Source organism: Clavelina lepadiformis, chromosome 5 (genome assembly GCF_947623445.1).
Source record: "Clavelina lepadiformis chromosome 5, kaClaLepa1.1, whole genome shotgun sequence".
NCBI classification, from domain to species: domain Eukaryota; kingdom Metazoa; phylum Chordata; class Ascidiacea; order Aplousobranchia; family Clavelinidae; genus Clavelina; species Clavelina lepadiformis.
The window spans coordinates 162699-177247 of record NC_135244.1 but is presented as its reverse complement, the minus strand read 5'-3'; the positions used below and the strand labels follow the sequence as shown (position 1 = coordinate 177247).

At 40.8% G+C, this 14549-nt stretch overlaps 3 protein-coding genes across 3 annotated transcripts; 2 read left to right on the top strand and 1 right to left on the bottom strand.

The window, feature by feature from the left end:
* Positions 1-433: 433 nt before the first annotated feature.
* On the top strand, positions 434-7906 carry LOC143460168 (ribosome biogenesis protein wdr12-like). The gene is made up of 12 exons (XM_076957583.1): positions 434-527; positions 3248-3341; positions 3408-3518; positions 3589-3706; positions 4741-4854; positions 4946-5097; positions 5163-5303; positions 5771-5911; positions 5977-6082; positions 6430-6562; positions 6897-6969; positions 7030-7906. Exons 1-12 carry the CDS (start codon positions 487-489, stop codon positions 7108-7110), a joined length of 1305 nt encoding a protein of 434 aa, XP_076813698.1. The 5' UTR covers positions 434-486; the 3' UTR covers positions 7111-7906.
* Positions 7000-10221, bottom strand: LOC143460169 (uncharacterized). The gene is made up of 7 exons (XM_076957585.1): positions 9759-10221; positions 9562-9672; positions 9387-9506; positions 9218-9309; positions 7802-7868; positions 7599-7738; positions 7000-7480 (listed from the first exon to the last, which is right to left on the bottom strand). The coding sequence occupies exons 1-7, from the start codon at positions 9847-9849 to the stop codon at positions 7238-7240; spliced, it is 864 nt and encodes a 287-aa protein (XP_076813700.1). The 5' UTR covers positions 9850-10221; the 3' UTR covers positions 7000-7237.
* A 1670-nt stretch (positions 10222-11891) lies between these two features.
* Positions 11892-13893, top strand: LOC143460167 (doublesex- and mab-3-related transcription factor A2-like). The gene is made up of 5 exons (XM_076957582.1): positions 11892-12330; positions 12759-12903; positions 12994-13201; positions 13270-13572; positions 13633-13893. Exons 1-4 carry the CDS (start codon positions 12073-12075, stop codon positions 13442-13444), a joined length of 786 nt encoding a protein of 261 aa, XP_076813697.1. The 5' UTR covers positions 11892-12072; the 3' UTR covers positions 13445-13572; positions 13633-13893.
* The last annotated feature ends 656 nt before the right edge of the window (positions 13894-14549 follow it).

Below are 14549 nucleotides of genomic sequence, written 5' to 3'. Positions count from 1 at the left end.
TCTATGATAATAATATTGACAACATAAACATCTAATAGAAGATACATGCTTTTCAGGAAAAGAAGAAAAATTGATAAAACCTGTACCCTCTACGACTCAACGGTAGGCTCAGGCTGTAAAGTGTAAAGGCAGTAGAAGTTAAAATAAATATAGCACTGTCAGACGTGAGAATTAAAGTTAGGCCTATTTGTACCTACCGGACTGCAGGGTATGGCAGTTGGAAGTGCAGAAGCAAAACTTCTGTGCTCCGGAGTGCAAGGAAGGAGCGCGCGATCGATTTTCTCCCGGGCTGGACACGAGTTTGGACAAAAAATCTCGGCTGTGCTGCCGCCACATACTCCTGCAATCTGGTTCATGAGTAGCTGTCAGTCGCAGATGAGTGACGTGCTTGAATGTTATTTCACAATGATCTGTCTTAACAGCTGTTTGTTGTAGATATTAGGCTGTTTAACGATTTTAGGTCTGTAGGTTTCGCTAAGCACAGCAATGTCTCACTTGCAAGTGAAGTTTCACACGAAGCAACAAAGGTAAGAAAATTTTTTGAAGTTTATGTTATAACGCACTCAAGTTGTTTGGCCGGACTGCAGAGTAGGTATGGCAGTTTTCGCCGAAATCTCAGGGTTGCAGAATAAAAACGTCAGTGTGCAAGGAAGCAGCTGGTGATGTGGTGAACCAAGCATGTGCACATCCACTAAAGGTGGAATGGAAAGCTTGTATTTTAGCACAGGGAGATTGATGCTCAAAAAATTTGGACCTAGCCTAGGTAGATAGGGTATAGGCTAGCCCAGGGGTGGGCAAACTTTTTGTACTGAGGGCCGCATTTGAAAAAATGTTGCAGCCGGCGGGCCGCACACTCTCATTACAAAGTAGGAAAACTTACCCGGTGTGTAAATAAACGCATATTAATATCAAACACAATTTTTGTATTTTTAAATTTTTGCGTCTCAAATAACAATGAAAAGCTATTTGGAGGAAAGTGGAAGTACTGGTAGGCCTACGGTAGCCGCTACCGTATTTTTATTTTATGATCAAACAATGCGTGAGAAGTGTACGGCTAGTTGCTGAGAGCATGTTGCAATACATGTGCGGCTGACGTGTGTGTGTTTACGCACTGAAAGTGAAGAGAAAAACACACTCGTAAAGGGAATAATATTTTGTCATGTAATCCGTTTAATTAAAAAAATAAGTGATGAGTAGGAGTTTCTGCAAGTGCCGGCGGGCCGCATAAAATGGTTCTGCGGGCCGCATGCGGCCCGCGGGCCGTAGTTTGCCCACCCCTGGGCTAGCCAATATGCAAAAATACCTAGTAAGCAAAATTTTGCCAAAAATTGCTAATCAAATTTTTAGTTTTGTATATTTCTAAATGAAATTTCGTGTGCAACATTTTAAAGCCCTTCTCTGTTAATATTCCACTTTTCAAGTTTCTACAAATTTATCCTTCTTTTTCAACAAGACAAACACACCATACAGTACTCAAAAAAGCTAATTTTTTATTGAGGCAAGAAATTGGTCCCTGTACAAATCTTTTATTTTTTTGCGATTACTAGTAGCTAGACAGCTCCTTTTTCACTCACTTGCGCAACAGTTCCTCCTCTAACTCTCTTTAAATTTTCGTGGAGCTCTTTCATTTTCAAGTTTTTTTAATCGCTTTTTCTACATCGGTCCAACTTTGGTGGGGTAGTCAATATGCCAAGATTTTTTCACAGCACTGCAAAATCTTTTGCGTCACACGTGGTGGGTAGAATGTGATGACTGCGACTGCTGGTATCATGTTAAATGCACCCACTTGGATCCCAATCTCACCCAACATCAAGTCGAAAAGCTCACTTACCTCTGTCATAATTGTGTGTGGACGCATATCTGAATGCTACTTTTCCGATGACAATTTCAACTTTTACGCTAGTTGCCATTCTGTTGTTATTTTAAAGTTGTTTGCTTTCCATATTGTGATTGCTTTCAAGCGGGATATTTAACTCGTTCGTTGCAAATGATTTTGCTGTTTTCATTGAATTCTTGAAAACAGAAAAGATACAGAAGTTTATTGTCTGAAAATTTGTCAAAGTGTATCAAGAAACGCAAATGTGCATTATAGAAAATAATTGCAATTTGAAGCCAAAAAGTAGAGTGATATTCATTCTTTACTGCTTAATTCTTAGATAGTGCGATTATTTACCAAGGGACATGATAACAATGCGTGAATAAAAACTGATTTAAAACTATAAAAGATAGAGATGTATAATAAAGTTTTAGCAACAGAAAAGTGTCGACTGTTACAGTGTATATAAATGCAATGCTTCTAATTGCACGTAGATGTTGAATATTCATTGACGGTTGTGGATTTGGATGTTCTTTTATCTTAAGTTTCCGATGTTCTTTAGCAGTAAATAAAACGACTCGCTACTTTTGATTTCTCCAATTTCTTGGTATTTGGCTCATTTTCTTTCAACCTGGTCTTAATATTTTGTTGTATGCCATATAGGCCTATGTGTCTAATATTTATCGTATCATGTTTGGTCACGCTCTAACAAGAATAGCACTAAGAAAGCAGTATACCATAGACATCTTAGATTCCCTTAATTCTCTTAGCTCTGTTAATTCTTTTAGTATTTAGAAATTTTCGAAAATTTTGGTTCTATGTTTTTAACCAATATTAAAACTCAAAAATTATTTTCCGCCGCAATAATGGACCTAGCCTGTCCCTTGGTTTAATGGATGAAGCCAATCGCCGCAATAATGGACCTAGCCTGTCCCTTGGTTTAATGGATGCCATTAATAATGCCATAATGATATTATTATGGATGAAGCCAATCGTCGCAATTTGAAAGCCATTTACTTGCACAAAGACATTTGTATGCTTCTTGTGACACCATGCTGGAAAGGCTTTACATTTAGGCCAATGGTGTAACAATATTTTCTCTCTCGGCGTGTTTGGTCCGCTGTATCGTACAAACTCTCGATGCAAGCACTCCCTCCAGTGTTGGTGGTAGGCAAGGAGCCACAGGCTACTCTGCTGTCTGGGTGTTTGGCAAATCAATAAAATGTTATTTGATGAAGCTTGTTGAGCCAAAATCAACAACGATCGAATAATCATCACCAAAATTTACATTTTTGTAACTGTTTATGCTGCAAGAAATAATCTGTGCCACCAGTTGTTCCTTGACCTATTTCATAACTTTTTACAAACAATTAAATACAAAATGTTGCAAACTTGTGAACATTGCAACTTGCAAGTAAATATTTATTTTAGGTACAAAGTTGGGGAAAGTCCCTTCTCTGTTCTGGGAAGTGTGTCGAGCTCTGATCTGAATGAAGTGATCCACAAGCTCTTGGAGGAGGAGGAGGTAACAATGGAAATACGACGACATTTTTGTTATTTATTTTTTACATTTCTATATTCTTGAGATCAGAGACTCGATGAAGATTCCGACAAAAGTCAGGTTGAGTTTGATTTCCTTGTTGCCGGAGAATTATTAAGGTCGACACTTTTAGAACACATCCATGATAAAGGTTTATCAGTGGTGAGTCAAATATCGTATCTTGCCATCTTTGATCGATTATGGCTCAACCTGTGTTCGTTATCTTGTGCAGGAATCTGTGCTTCTTGTTGAATACTTCGAGAAGGAAAATGCTCCGGAACTAGAACTCTGCTTAGACCACAAGGACTGGATGAGTGGGGTTCAACTCGATGAAGACTTCATCTTGGCAGGTTCGATTCTTTTAGCAAGTTCTTTAAATCAGGAAAGAAACTTCTTTGTTTCTATGAAATTGACAAAAAGCTTTGATGTTGTTCAGTGAAGATGTGTTTCTTGTTTTGCCATCTAAGGCTATAAAGTATATTGAATGCATGTTTTCTGCTGATGAGTCTTGAAAGTGAGTTACGATGAAGTCGTCTGTTGTTCATTGTAGGATACGACTGGCCGAGGTTATGTCACGACTAATGGTAACTTTCATAGACGTCAGGTTTTGTATAAATTTTGGGTTCAGGATTTTTATGGACGAGGAAATTTTTTTATCGTAATCTCATGAACCGTGGAGCCAACTGCTCGATGGCACAATTTTTTGTCACCTCCCATTATCACCAACCTCACATAAAAACTCAAGACGAAAGTATTTCTGAAAGTAGATTCAAAACCCAAGTACTAATATTTTGTTTACAGGAATAAATCAGTGCAACTAGTAAAGACAAAAATCGAAGTCAAAAGTAGAATAAAGTAATAAGTAAATAAGTAATGTGACCTGACACTACAGGCTAGACCAGGGGTCGGCAACCTTTTGCACTTAAAGAGCCATTTTAACCGATATTCCACAAAATAAAAATCACTGGGAGCCGCAAAACTATTTTCACAATAAAACGAAAACGACACTCTGTAACAAAACTGTCATGCGCACTCTCTAACTAGTCTAACTGCTGCTAGTAGACTGCTAAAAACAACCTTTATGTTAATCGACTAATTATGACGTCACAACCAGAATGATTATATGCTTTCATTTACTATAATGTGCTCAGTGAGATAAAGACGCGAGTGTTCTTCTGTTTGTTTCTACTGTAGCAATAAAATTAATAAGAGCTGCATCAGAAGGATGAAAGAGCCGCAGGTTGCCGACCCCTGGGCTAGACGAAAGTTGTTGAAGTCAAAATTTATGAAACCACTTTGCCACATGTTCATGATTCGTTCCTATCTGTGTGAGTCGATGCAAACTCCCACGCAACTGAATTTTCAATGTGGTTTGTGCATTCAGGGTCATATGACTGCAGCGTCACTGTGTGGGACAGGAAAGGTGATGAACTTGTATCCAGCAGTGTCGGACATTCTGAACCCGTGAAAGATGTTGCGTGGATAAAGCACAGTAAAGGTTGTTTCATATCATCGATCATTCTCTTGCAGTTATATGATTTATGACACACGATACTCATAAACATCTTACTCACAGACATCTTTTCCAGGTGATGAGAAATATTTTTTGAGTGGGTCGCAGGATCAAAACATCATTTTGTGGAAATATGAGCCAAGTTTGTTGAAAGTGAAGTGTCTGTTTCGGTGCAAAGGTCATTCGAAGAGTGTGGAGTGTCTCTCCGTCAATCGCAGTGGCACGAAGGTTTGTTGTCAAATAATGCTTCAAGGCGTCGTCATGGCAATCGATCAAACCATAAATGTTTGCAGTTTGTGTCGGGGTCTTGGGATTGTTCCATAAAGTTATGGACGACTTCACCTGATCTTGAACCTGGCACCAAAGAAGTCGAGGAGGTGGAGAAGCTGAGCTCAAGGAAGAGGCAAAAAGTTGAGAAGAAGGGATACCACCGGGTGAGTTGTGACTTGTGGGCCACCACCGGGTGAGTTGTGACTTGTGGGCCACCACCGGGTGAGTTGTGACTTGTGGGCCAGTTGTGGGCCACCACCGGGTGGTCCCCATTTGCATGTTGATAGCGGATAGCGTTAATTTTCAGTGAAATAAAAATCTGTGCTGTAACCAAGTCAGTGTTTTAAGACTCGAGTCAATTTAAGTCATTTAGGAAGTTGACTCAAGTCAAGTGAAATTACTGATTATCTCAAGTCAAGTTAAAATATAAAAAATCAAGTCATATCATTGGCTATACCTTTAACCGATCGTTCGCAATGAAATCAAATGTCTGTAATTCAGTTGGTAAATAAATTAACAACTAAGATTTAATAACTTGGTCAACTTACTTTCCGAGACTCGAGTCAAGTCATTTCAAGCATTGACTCGAGTCATTACAGCCCTGGTAAAAATATTTGCAAAACTTCAACAGACGCCGAAAATGACATTATGTGGCCACACGGAGGCAGTAAGCGGTGTGTCATGGTTGAGCGAACACGAGATATGCAGCGGATCGTGGGACCACACAATCAGGACCTGGGACCTTCGCACCGGGGAGGAATTATCCTGCCTGGTATTCATCCTACTCAGTGAGTATATCTCACGATTGATGTCATAATAATCATTGTTACGTCACAGAGAGGATCAAAAGCAATCACATCGTTGGATTACTCGAATTTGAGTCGGATGGTTGCCACGGGAAACGTCGATCGCCATATTAGGTTGTGGGATCCAAGAAGCGAAGGTTTGTGGATAAACTGTACAAGCACTGGCTTTGCATTCGGAGCACAAGTAATTATACGTCATGTAGTGAATCTTACCTGACCACAGCAGGCGGAAAATTGCCAGCATATGCTTTGAAGTAACACGGCTCTGTTGTTAGGGGCCGGAGTTCTTAATCTCTTCATGGCTTAGCAAAACCAAATTTATTCAAAGTAAACATAAAACGGCCGCGTTTCAAGTTGAATTAAACGTGTCTAACTATTTTCAAGATTAAAATGCTTAGTCAGCAAATTCAACCTTCCAGATCGAGGCGTTCACATCCAAAGCAAACTATGACGTCGTTAATCTTACACCTAGTGTTTTCTGCAGAGGGCGCTGTCGTCAAATCCAGTCTGACGTCACACCAGGGTTGGGTTACGTCCGTACGCTGGTCGCCTCTCTCGCCCCACCTGCTGGTCAGTGGGTCGCTCGACAACGTGGTAAAAACTTGGGACACGCGCAGGTGAATGGTTCGATTTTAACGGGCGCTTGAATCGCGTCGGGCACGCCGCCAGCAAGCTTTGGCAAACCTTAAAATTTTATAGATTGCGACGTTTACAGACTAACGGCTAATTTTCTGCTCCAGTTGGAGAAGTACAAGTTTTAGGAAACCGTTTTAGCCCCACTTCATGTTACAAAGTGCACAGAGGCAAGCTCGGTAGCTGGGGCTCGAGTGATGAGGAATCATCGCCGGGTTTAAGTCGTGCAAAGACTTTCCTTGGTCCGAGGATAAACAACATTATTGTGCATTGCATTGTACTATTGCGCGCCATTTACTACGCATGATTACTGTTTAGTCCAAAGACGCCCCTGTACGATCTCACGTCACACACGGACAAGGTCATGTGCGTTGACTGGAGCCAATCAGAGGTGAGTTTGGAAATTCTTTGACTCGCTTCGTGACTTTGACTTTTTATTTGAACTTGGCAGACAATCGCAAGCGGAGGCGCGGACAACAAAATCTTTCTCTTTTCATCAAACAGCGGAAATATCGAACAAAAACTGGAATAAATTTGCACAAAACATCTTTCTAGTGATGTCACAAGGAATATTTTAGGAAGATTTTGTCTTGGTCACGTGACTTGGTGGCAATTTTCTCCAAGTTTAGCCTCCCCCCCATAAGCTTAAGTGGTCGAAATTAGTTTACCCCATACTCGCACACGTAACCCCCTAACTGGGTGAAACATGGCTCCCGCTTCCATATTATGACGTCATTTATCCCTTTGTTTATTACAATGGCGAGACATTTTCCATCCCCGGTCATCTTTCGCCACTTGGTGTCGGTGATGTTTTCTTTGTCAGAAAAGGTGAATCCCCCGCTTATTGCTTGACCGTCGATCCAGAACGGTTGGTCGCTGTGGAGATGTGACGTAATACGACGCTGTAAAAGAAGCTTATTGTTCAAATGTCTGGATTATGACGCCAGACGTCGCAGTAACCTTGAATTTGTCGCTATTTAATTGGTATTGTTCTGTAACAATGAGCGATTGTTAAAGGACCTGGATGCCTTCGTCTTTGACGGAGGCGAGTCCTCCTCCTCTTCTCCAACATCGCTCAACCGCCTCCAGCTGTATGACGTCACTTTCTACATGGACGCCGTAGCACGTCATGCCTATACGTATGTCGTCTCCCTGGCAACCTGTTGTGCGAAACCATGTTCATAGTGTTCTGATTATTACGTAATACTTCAAAGGAAACAAACCGCTTTTTGTGACGCTTTTCGTCGTTGAAGAGTTGCTCGTTCTCAACAAAAGCTCGCTCAAGATTCTCTGCATAAATTGTTATTATCAATTATGACATCACAATGCACTTGATTGGTTTTATCTCAAAAGAGAAATCCATTGAGAGCAGGCAGCTGAGTAGAAGGGCCACAGCCTCGCACAATCACGGCAGGATCCACTCGCCCACTGGCATTTATTTTGTAAGAATATTCTGTCTTAAAATATTTCGTTAACGCTGCGGGAATATTTTGACGCAAGGTCGCGCTTGAGTGCGGATATAACTTAATTTAAGTTCGTATAAATCTGAGGGTAATCCCCCACCACCCCACTGCTGAGTGCGTCATAACTGGAGTTAGTTCGGATATCAATAATTTTTACTATCCGGATAACGGATATATCCGTATATTTGGAATTTATCTAACCGGTTAACCGGATAGATAACTGCTAAGTGAAACAATCGGTTTCACGAGGTTTGCATGAAAATTGGATTGTAAAATCATTGCACAGTTTTATTGCAGATCTACGCACACGCGCAGTACGAGAAAAATCACGCAAATTTAATGTTCACTGCTTCTGCAACGCCCTCCTTATAAAGCACAATGCATCATTCAATCATTCATAATGCTTTCTTTGTGACGTGATACTAAATTTCACTCGTGCATTTTACGAGAATTTACGTAAAATTTCACAGAAATTGTATAGGCTACCAAGACTACCGTTTATGAACGTTTCTCTCTTTTTCTTTTCCTTATTTAGGCCAGCATTCATGACAAGTTGTTAATTATTCAAATTTAATGATATTTTTCGATTGAGGAATGCAGATATGGAAAAATTAAACGATATAACTATTTATGACGTCATAAGTTCTTATGACTTGGCTCGTCAGTAAAAATTTAACAACCAAAGCGGCTCTCGGGTTCAAAAAGGTTGTCCACCCCTGGTATAAGACAATAGAAGGGTGAAAAAAGGTTTAATTGCGCTCAGCGGGAGTCAGCCTCTACGTAACAAAGAATGTTCAAACTTATTAAAAAGTGTAAAACGCATTAGCAACGATACTCTTTTAACCGGTTAACCGGCAGATTTATATCCGGATATCAGATAGAAAAAAACCCTGCGGTTAACCGCTATCCGGATAATCCAACCCTAGTCATAACCAGACAACACAGACGGTGTGATGAAGCGCTTAATATAAATGCAAGATTATTCCGGATTCTCAATTGAGGTCCAGGCTTGGCGTCGGTGTCATGAAGTCGCTTACAACGTGATCTATTGTTACGTCACAATATCAGCACGCGCGCCTGTCTTTGTTATTGATTTTCGCTTTACTTGCAATATCGGTTGCTTCACTGCCTCCGTTTTGTATTTTTGGAAGTCCCCAACACAAAAACAAAACCCACCTTGATAGCTGCGATCTCCCTCGTCTGAACCTCCCCATTTCTCATCTGTCCCCCACTAGGTGGCGGTGATGTGGTGCTGGGTTTTCTGCAAACTTTAACAAAGATTCAAATTTACTTAGTGCCGAAATTACTGCTTCGAGTTATTTTGAATATCGCTGCTTGGACTCACTTGTGTAGACGAGCACGCCCGCCAGCGCCAGGACAAGCAGGATGAGAAGCACGAGGGAAGCTTTCACCCAGCACCGCGTCGGACCCCTCTCCCTCCGGGGAAATCCCGACATCGCTTCATCTGTAGGTCAATATGGTCACTTCCTTAACGTACTATGACATCACAAAGCAGTTACCTTTTTTCTTTGCCGATTTGGAAGCGACCTCGACATTGACGCTTTCCTCTTCAACTGCTCTCAACATCACTCTTGAAGCCGCGTCCGGTGGCACGTCATACATCGAACGACCTGTTGTCAAATAGGCCTACAGTTAACTATGACGCAATAATCGAATATATGTTTCATGCAACACTGCCCTCTACAAACACTCCTACCTGGGTTTGTGGTGGTGACGTAGCGGGGTTCTACGTCATCCTGACTCCATTCAGAATCAGCCATGCTGCATCTATAATCCGGCGACACCATGCCGTCTCTTCAAAGCTAAAGCTACTGCAACCTGATCGCGCACAATTGACTGCTTCCCTTACTGCATGCGCCGACGTCATTTCCGCAATCTGTTGTTTGCGTTAGTCATACTTCCGATTGTGACGTAACAAAAATTGATTAGATGCAACGCATGTGAAACTGTCATACATGGTGTGACATCACAGTAGCTGCGTCGCTTCCACAATCAGCAGCCAAAATATAACTGGTTGCCATGGAAAATAAATCTTCTGCTGGATCGCTGCTGCGCCGAGGCTAATATACGGTTAATTCACGGTGGTCTTGGCTTAGCTTGCGAGACTTCTTTAACTTACTCTGTCGTGTCATCAATTGCTTATGCTGATAAGTTCTAAGCCATAGGTCCATTGCTAGCTTAAACGACTTCTTTGAAATAAAAAACCATCTGCATCTGAATGTGAAGATTTACTGACATAATGTTTTTTGCAACGTTTTTACCAATAAGTTTCTCAACCACAGTTAGATTCGCCATATTATTTGTGCTTTGATCTTTTCCATGACATGGCGCATAACTGAAGAGTGTCAAAACCGTATTTTCACGATCATCTGTTCTTTTCATACTGCGGTTCATCCCTGAAAGAATGAGTTCAGGGAGCATATTATGACGTCATAACAAAGAAGTGAAGCCAATTGCGGAGATGTAAATGTTTAGGAAAATTTAGCCATGCCAGCTTTTACTATTTCATGGGTTTATGACGTCATATGAAAGTTTGTGAAAATCCCTTCCGTGGTTGGAAATTTTCTGAAATTGACAAAAGCGGAAGTAGCCAGTCTCTACAGCGGAAGTGATGTAATATGGCCCGGTCTGATCATCCGTGAAGCTTCGTCAGTTTCCAAAATAATTTATTTCAAGAAAAAGATTTCTCTCGCGTTTACGCAACCTGTGTGCTTTATTACATCACAGAGGTAGCATGGTTCATTGAAGAAGATGATTTGAATTTCCCGGGAAACTTGCTCCATGAAATACCGGCTCGCTTGAAGGTTTGCTCCATTTGATCAACGACGCCTGTGACGTGTTAAACAACAAATCTTTTTATTTCTCGGAAGAAAGATTTTTATCACTTAATACGTCATCAGCAGATGGCTCGCGCTTAAGTCAATTTTTTGTCGCATGTGTCATAATTTAATGAATGTGGCGTAACAATAAGCGTCATGCGCTACATTATCGCCATTGTTGTCTTTCAATTAAATTTTTGAGTTCTTCTATTTTATTCGTTACATAAAATTATCACGTTTAATGTGAAAATTCTTTGATTTCCGTTCCATTGAGATTAGTATTTGCGCTTAGCGGCCACCATTGTGCTCGACAATCGCTCATTGTTAAAATAACCGGAGCCTTATATTAATCGCTCCGTCACAATTGGACGCAATAAACCCTTGTCTTGGTCGCAAATGTAACGACCAATCAATCTCGTCCTAGGTTTGATCCCAAATTTTCTCTCAGATATCAAAGAAGGCTCCGCTCATATTTTGACGTCACTGATTTGAAGCTTATTTCAGTGGAGAATGACATGACCTTGTCACGATGAAGATACTTTGGAGCTAATTTCACTGTCATTATGACGTAAAGTGACGCAGAAATAATCTGAGTATGATGCAACGAGCAAAGAACAAATCAATTGTTTCATCACAAACAAGTAATTAACGAAAACTATTTCATATTGTCACGTTTTAATATGATTTTATAACGTCATAATGAGGGTAAAATTTAGATACTGCAAAACATATCAAGGACAAAGGTAAGAGTTTTAACTGACCTTGGAAAGAAGGTCACGTTCACAGTTAATTTATGACATACTTATTACGTCATATTGACCGGAACCTTCATAATGACGAAGACGTCTTGAAAATTTCTACAACAGCATAATTCAAAAGAAGATTTCAAAAGTGTTTCCCTCTGAAATTTATTAATTTTATTTACCTTCCAGTTCTTTTCATTGAACCAACGCTTTTACAAAACAATTTTCTAGAAAGAGAAAGTGTTCTTGGAAACCAAACGATTCAAATCCTACTCTTTATACACAAAAGCCATAATTATGCGATGATATAGTATTATAGTGCATAGCAGAACAATGATTATTATTGATGTCATAATACATTTTTTCTGGTTCCAACTTACATATACATAATTATGGCGGACGTCTCCACATAAGTCTCATTCAATTGAGGCAAGTCGCCTTGAAGAGCATGAATAGCGAAGCCCAGCTAAACACATCGGCTTGTATAGAGTTTTCCCGCCTGAGTTCGGAGATTCGAAATACGGCGGAGGGGGAGCATATTCTTCGATCAAGCGAGAAATGCCCGCGCACGCCAAAGTGCGCCAGGTGTAGGAACCATGGGTTAGTGAACGCACTGAAAGGCCACAAGAGGTATTGCAGGTGGAAGGAATGCTTCTGCCCCAAGTGCAATTTGATCGCCGAGCGACAGAGAATCATGGCCGCCCAAGTGAGAAGTTTTTTAAGTTGATAAAAAGTAGATTAAGCTGATGTCGATGTTTAACAGAACCGATGATGAACTGACTGTGGTGCTTTATACCCCGAGGTATCGGGATAGAGTCCAGATTTTTTGTCACAATCTTTACTTTCGCTTCTTAGCTTTGGGTCTTGTGACGCCTTAATGAAAGTACGTTAAACCAATAAGAATGAAGCTTGTAGCTCACTGCGTGTGCGAGACAACTTTGTGTCGAAACCAACCTTTGAGAAACGCGAATCTGGGAGACCTTAAACTTTCCAAGTCTAAAATTCCAATTCGCTCAGGGTGATAAGATTTTGTTCTTATCTTCATCATTCTCCTTTTCTATTGCTTTCAGCCTTTATTTCATCACAATTGCATCGCACTTTCTCAGTGTTAGGCTAAGTATTATTACGTCACAGGTCGCTCATCGACGTCAGCAAGCCCAAGAAGAAAATGGAAGTCAAAGATTTATTTACGGAGCTTCTTGCGGAATGACGTCACAAAGTATAAAGCGCACGGTGGATGACAAATGGGAATCCCCCAACACAAGCGGATGGATAGACGGTGAAGATCAGCTGCGAGTTAATGTTTTGCAAAGAACAATATTTCTTGAATTTATCTCTAAATTATTTTGATGATATTTCATGATCTCAGGCCAAAAACGAGCTCGAATCGAATCGACAGCGCCACCTGCTGTTTCAAACTACCGTTCTACGTTATCCGGCTTTCGAAAGTGTTCTTCACAAAAGGGCGCTTCGAACGTGAGAACCGATGAAAAGGTTTTTTCCCCGGAAGTATCGCAGGACTCTGACGCGCCGTCTAGTGTGCCAAATTACACTGACTCCAAGTTAACCGAGGCGAAGTAAGTGTCTGGATTTTTCCAGTTAATCATTGCGGTCAAGATTTTAAAGTTGATGAGCTATGTTTCAGCCTTAAAATGCTGCGTCGGATTTTCCCGCGCGAAGAAACTTTATTTCTGGAGAAAATTCTTGAGAAATGCGGTGACGACCACCTCAGAGCGATCGAAGAGGCAAATTTGATTGATTCTCGTTTATCAGGAAAAATAAATAATTTTCATCTCATCTTTTGCGAAGCTCTTTGTTAAAACTCGACATTTTGATTCTAAGATTCTAAACCGCGATTCCTCCAGTGCAAAGTGCTCGGTGGCGCCATCACCTGACAACAATTCCGTTTTCTCAGCCTCATCCATTATAGCAACGCTCATATCAAATGGTAAGCAGTTTATCAGCTTTATTAGTCATCGTGACGTAACAAGCGATTCTTTAATTTCAGGACCCGGAAGTTGGACTTCCGATCTACTCAACAGGTTTTCTTCCCTACTCGAGAGCGTCACTTCCGGGATTTATAACAACTTCCTTCCGGGACAGTATCTCGGACCCGAATCTCTCCGTCTCTCGTCCCGGGCACAAAATCAGCCCCTCCTCATGCACGAACACTTTCTGTTTCCAGGGTTTGAGATATTTGGTGGCCTCCAACCCCCTAAGCCACCGAGATGTGCTAGCCCTCCTTTGACTGCTGCCAAAACATCGGGGCCAAGTGCGTGGCGCCGCCAAATCCTGTACGACTCAGCACCGACGACTCCTCTTAATATTTCTTCCGCTGCGGCAAATTAAAATGACGTCACAATATGTTTATTTGTCAGCTATGTAACATTACAAAACTTTTCTTTACTTACTCGAGTATTGTGGTGACGTCATTGGTGACATCATGGACATCTTGTCCAAGAACAGTCTTGTTGGATGTTTTTATCACAGAGCAAATTATTACACGACAATGCAACGACGAACAGGAAAGCAGGAAGTTTAAATCAATCCATGATATATATGATATGATGTATGATATGATATATGATATGATACGACCCGCTCACGACGCTAAAAAGAGCAAGAAGTTTAAACAACGAACAAGCGTAAAATTGCATCGTTTATGCAATTATTTACAAACTTGTTTCTATTAACAGCAAAGAGCTTGACAAAAGAGTTTTTAAAAGATTTTCTAGACCAGTTCAGATTAGATTGGATTCGGCACCGTTTGTGCGCCTTGAAACGGTCTGTGTCCTTATACGTCAAAGTTGGCTTCTGGCCTGATCAGTTTATTAGGATGTAACTTGCTATGGTGATGAGTTGTTTAAACGAGATTGATTAATGGAAATTTGGCGTCTGCTTTGGAATGAGGAGAGTCAATAGAAG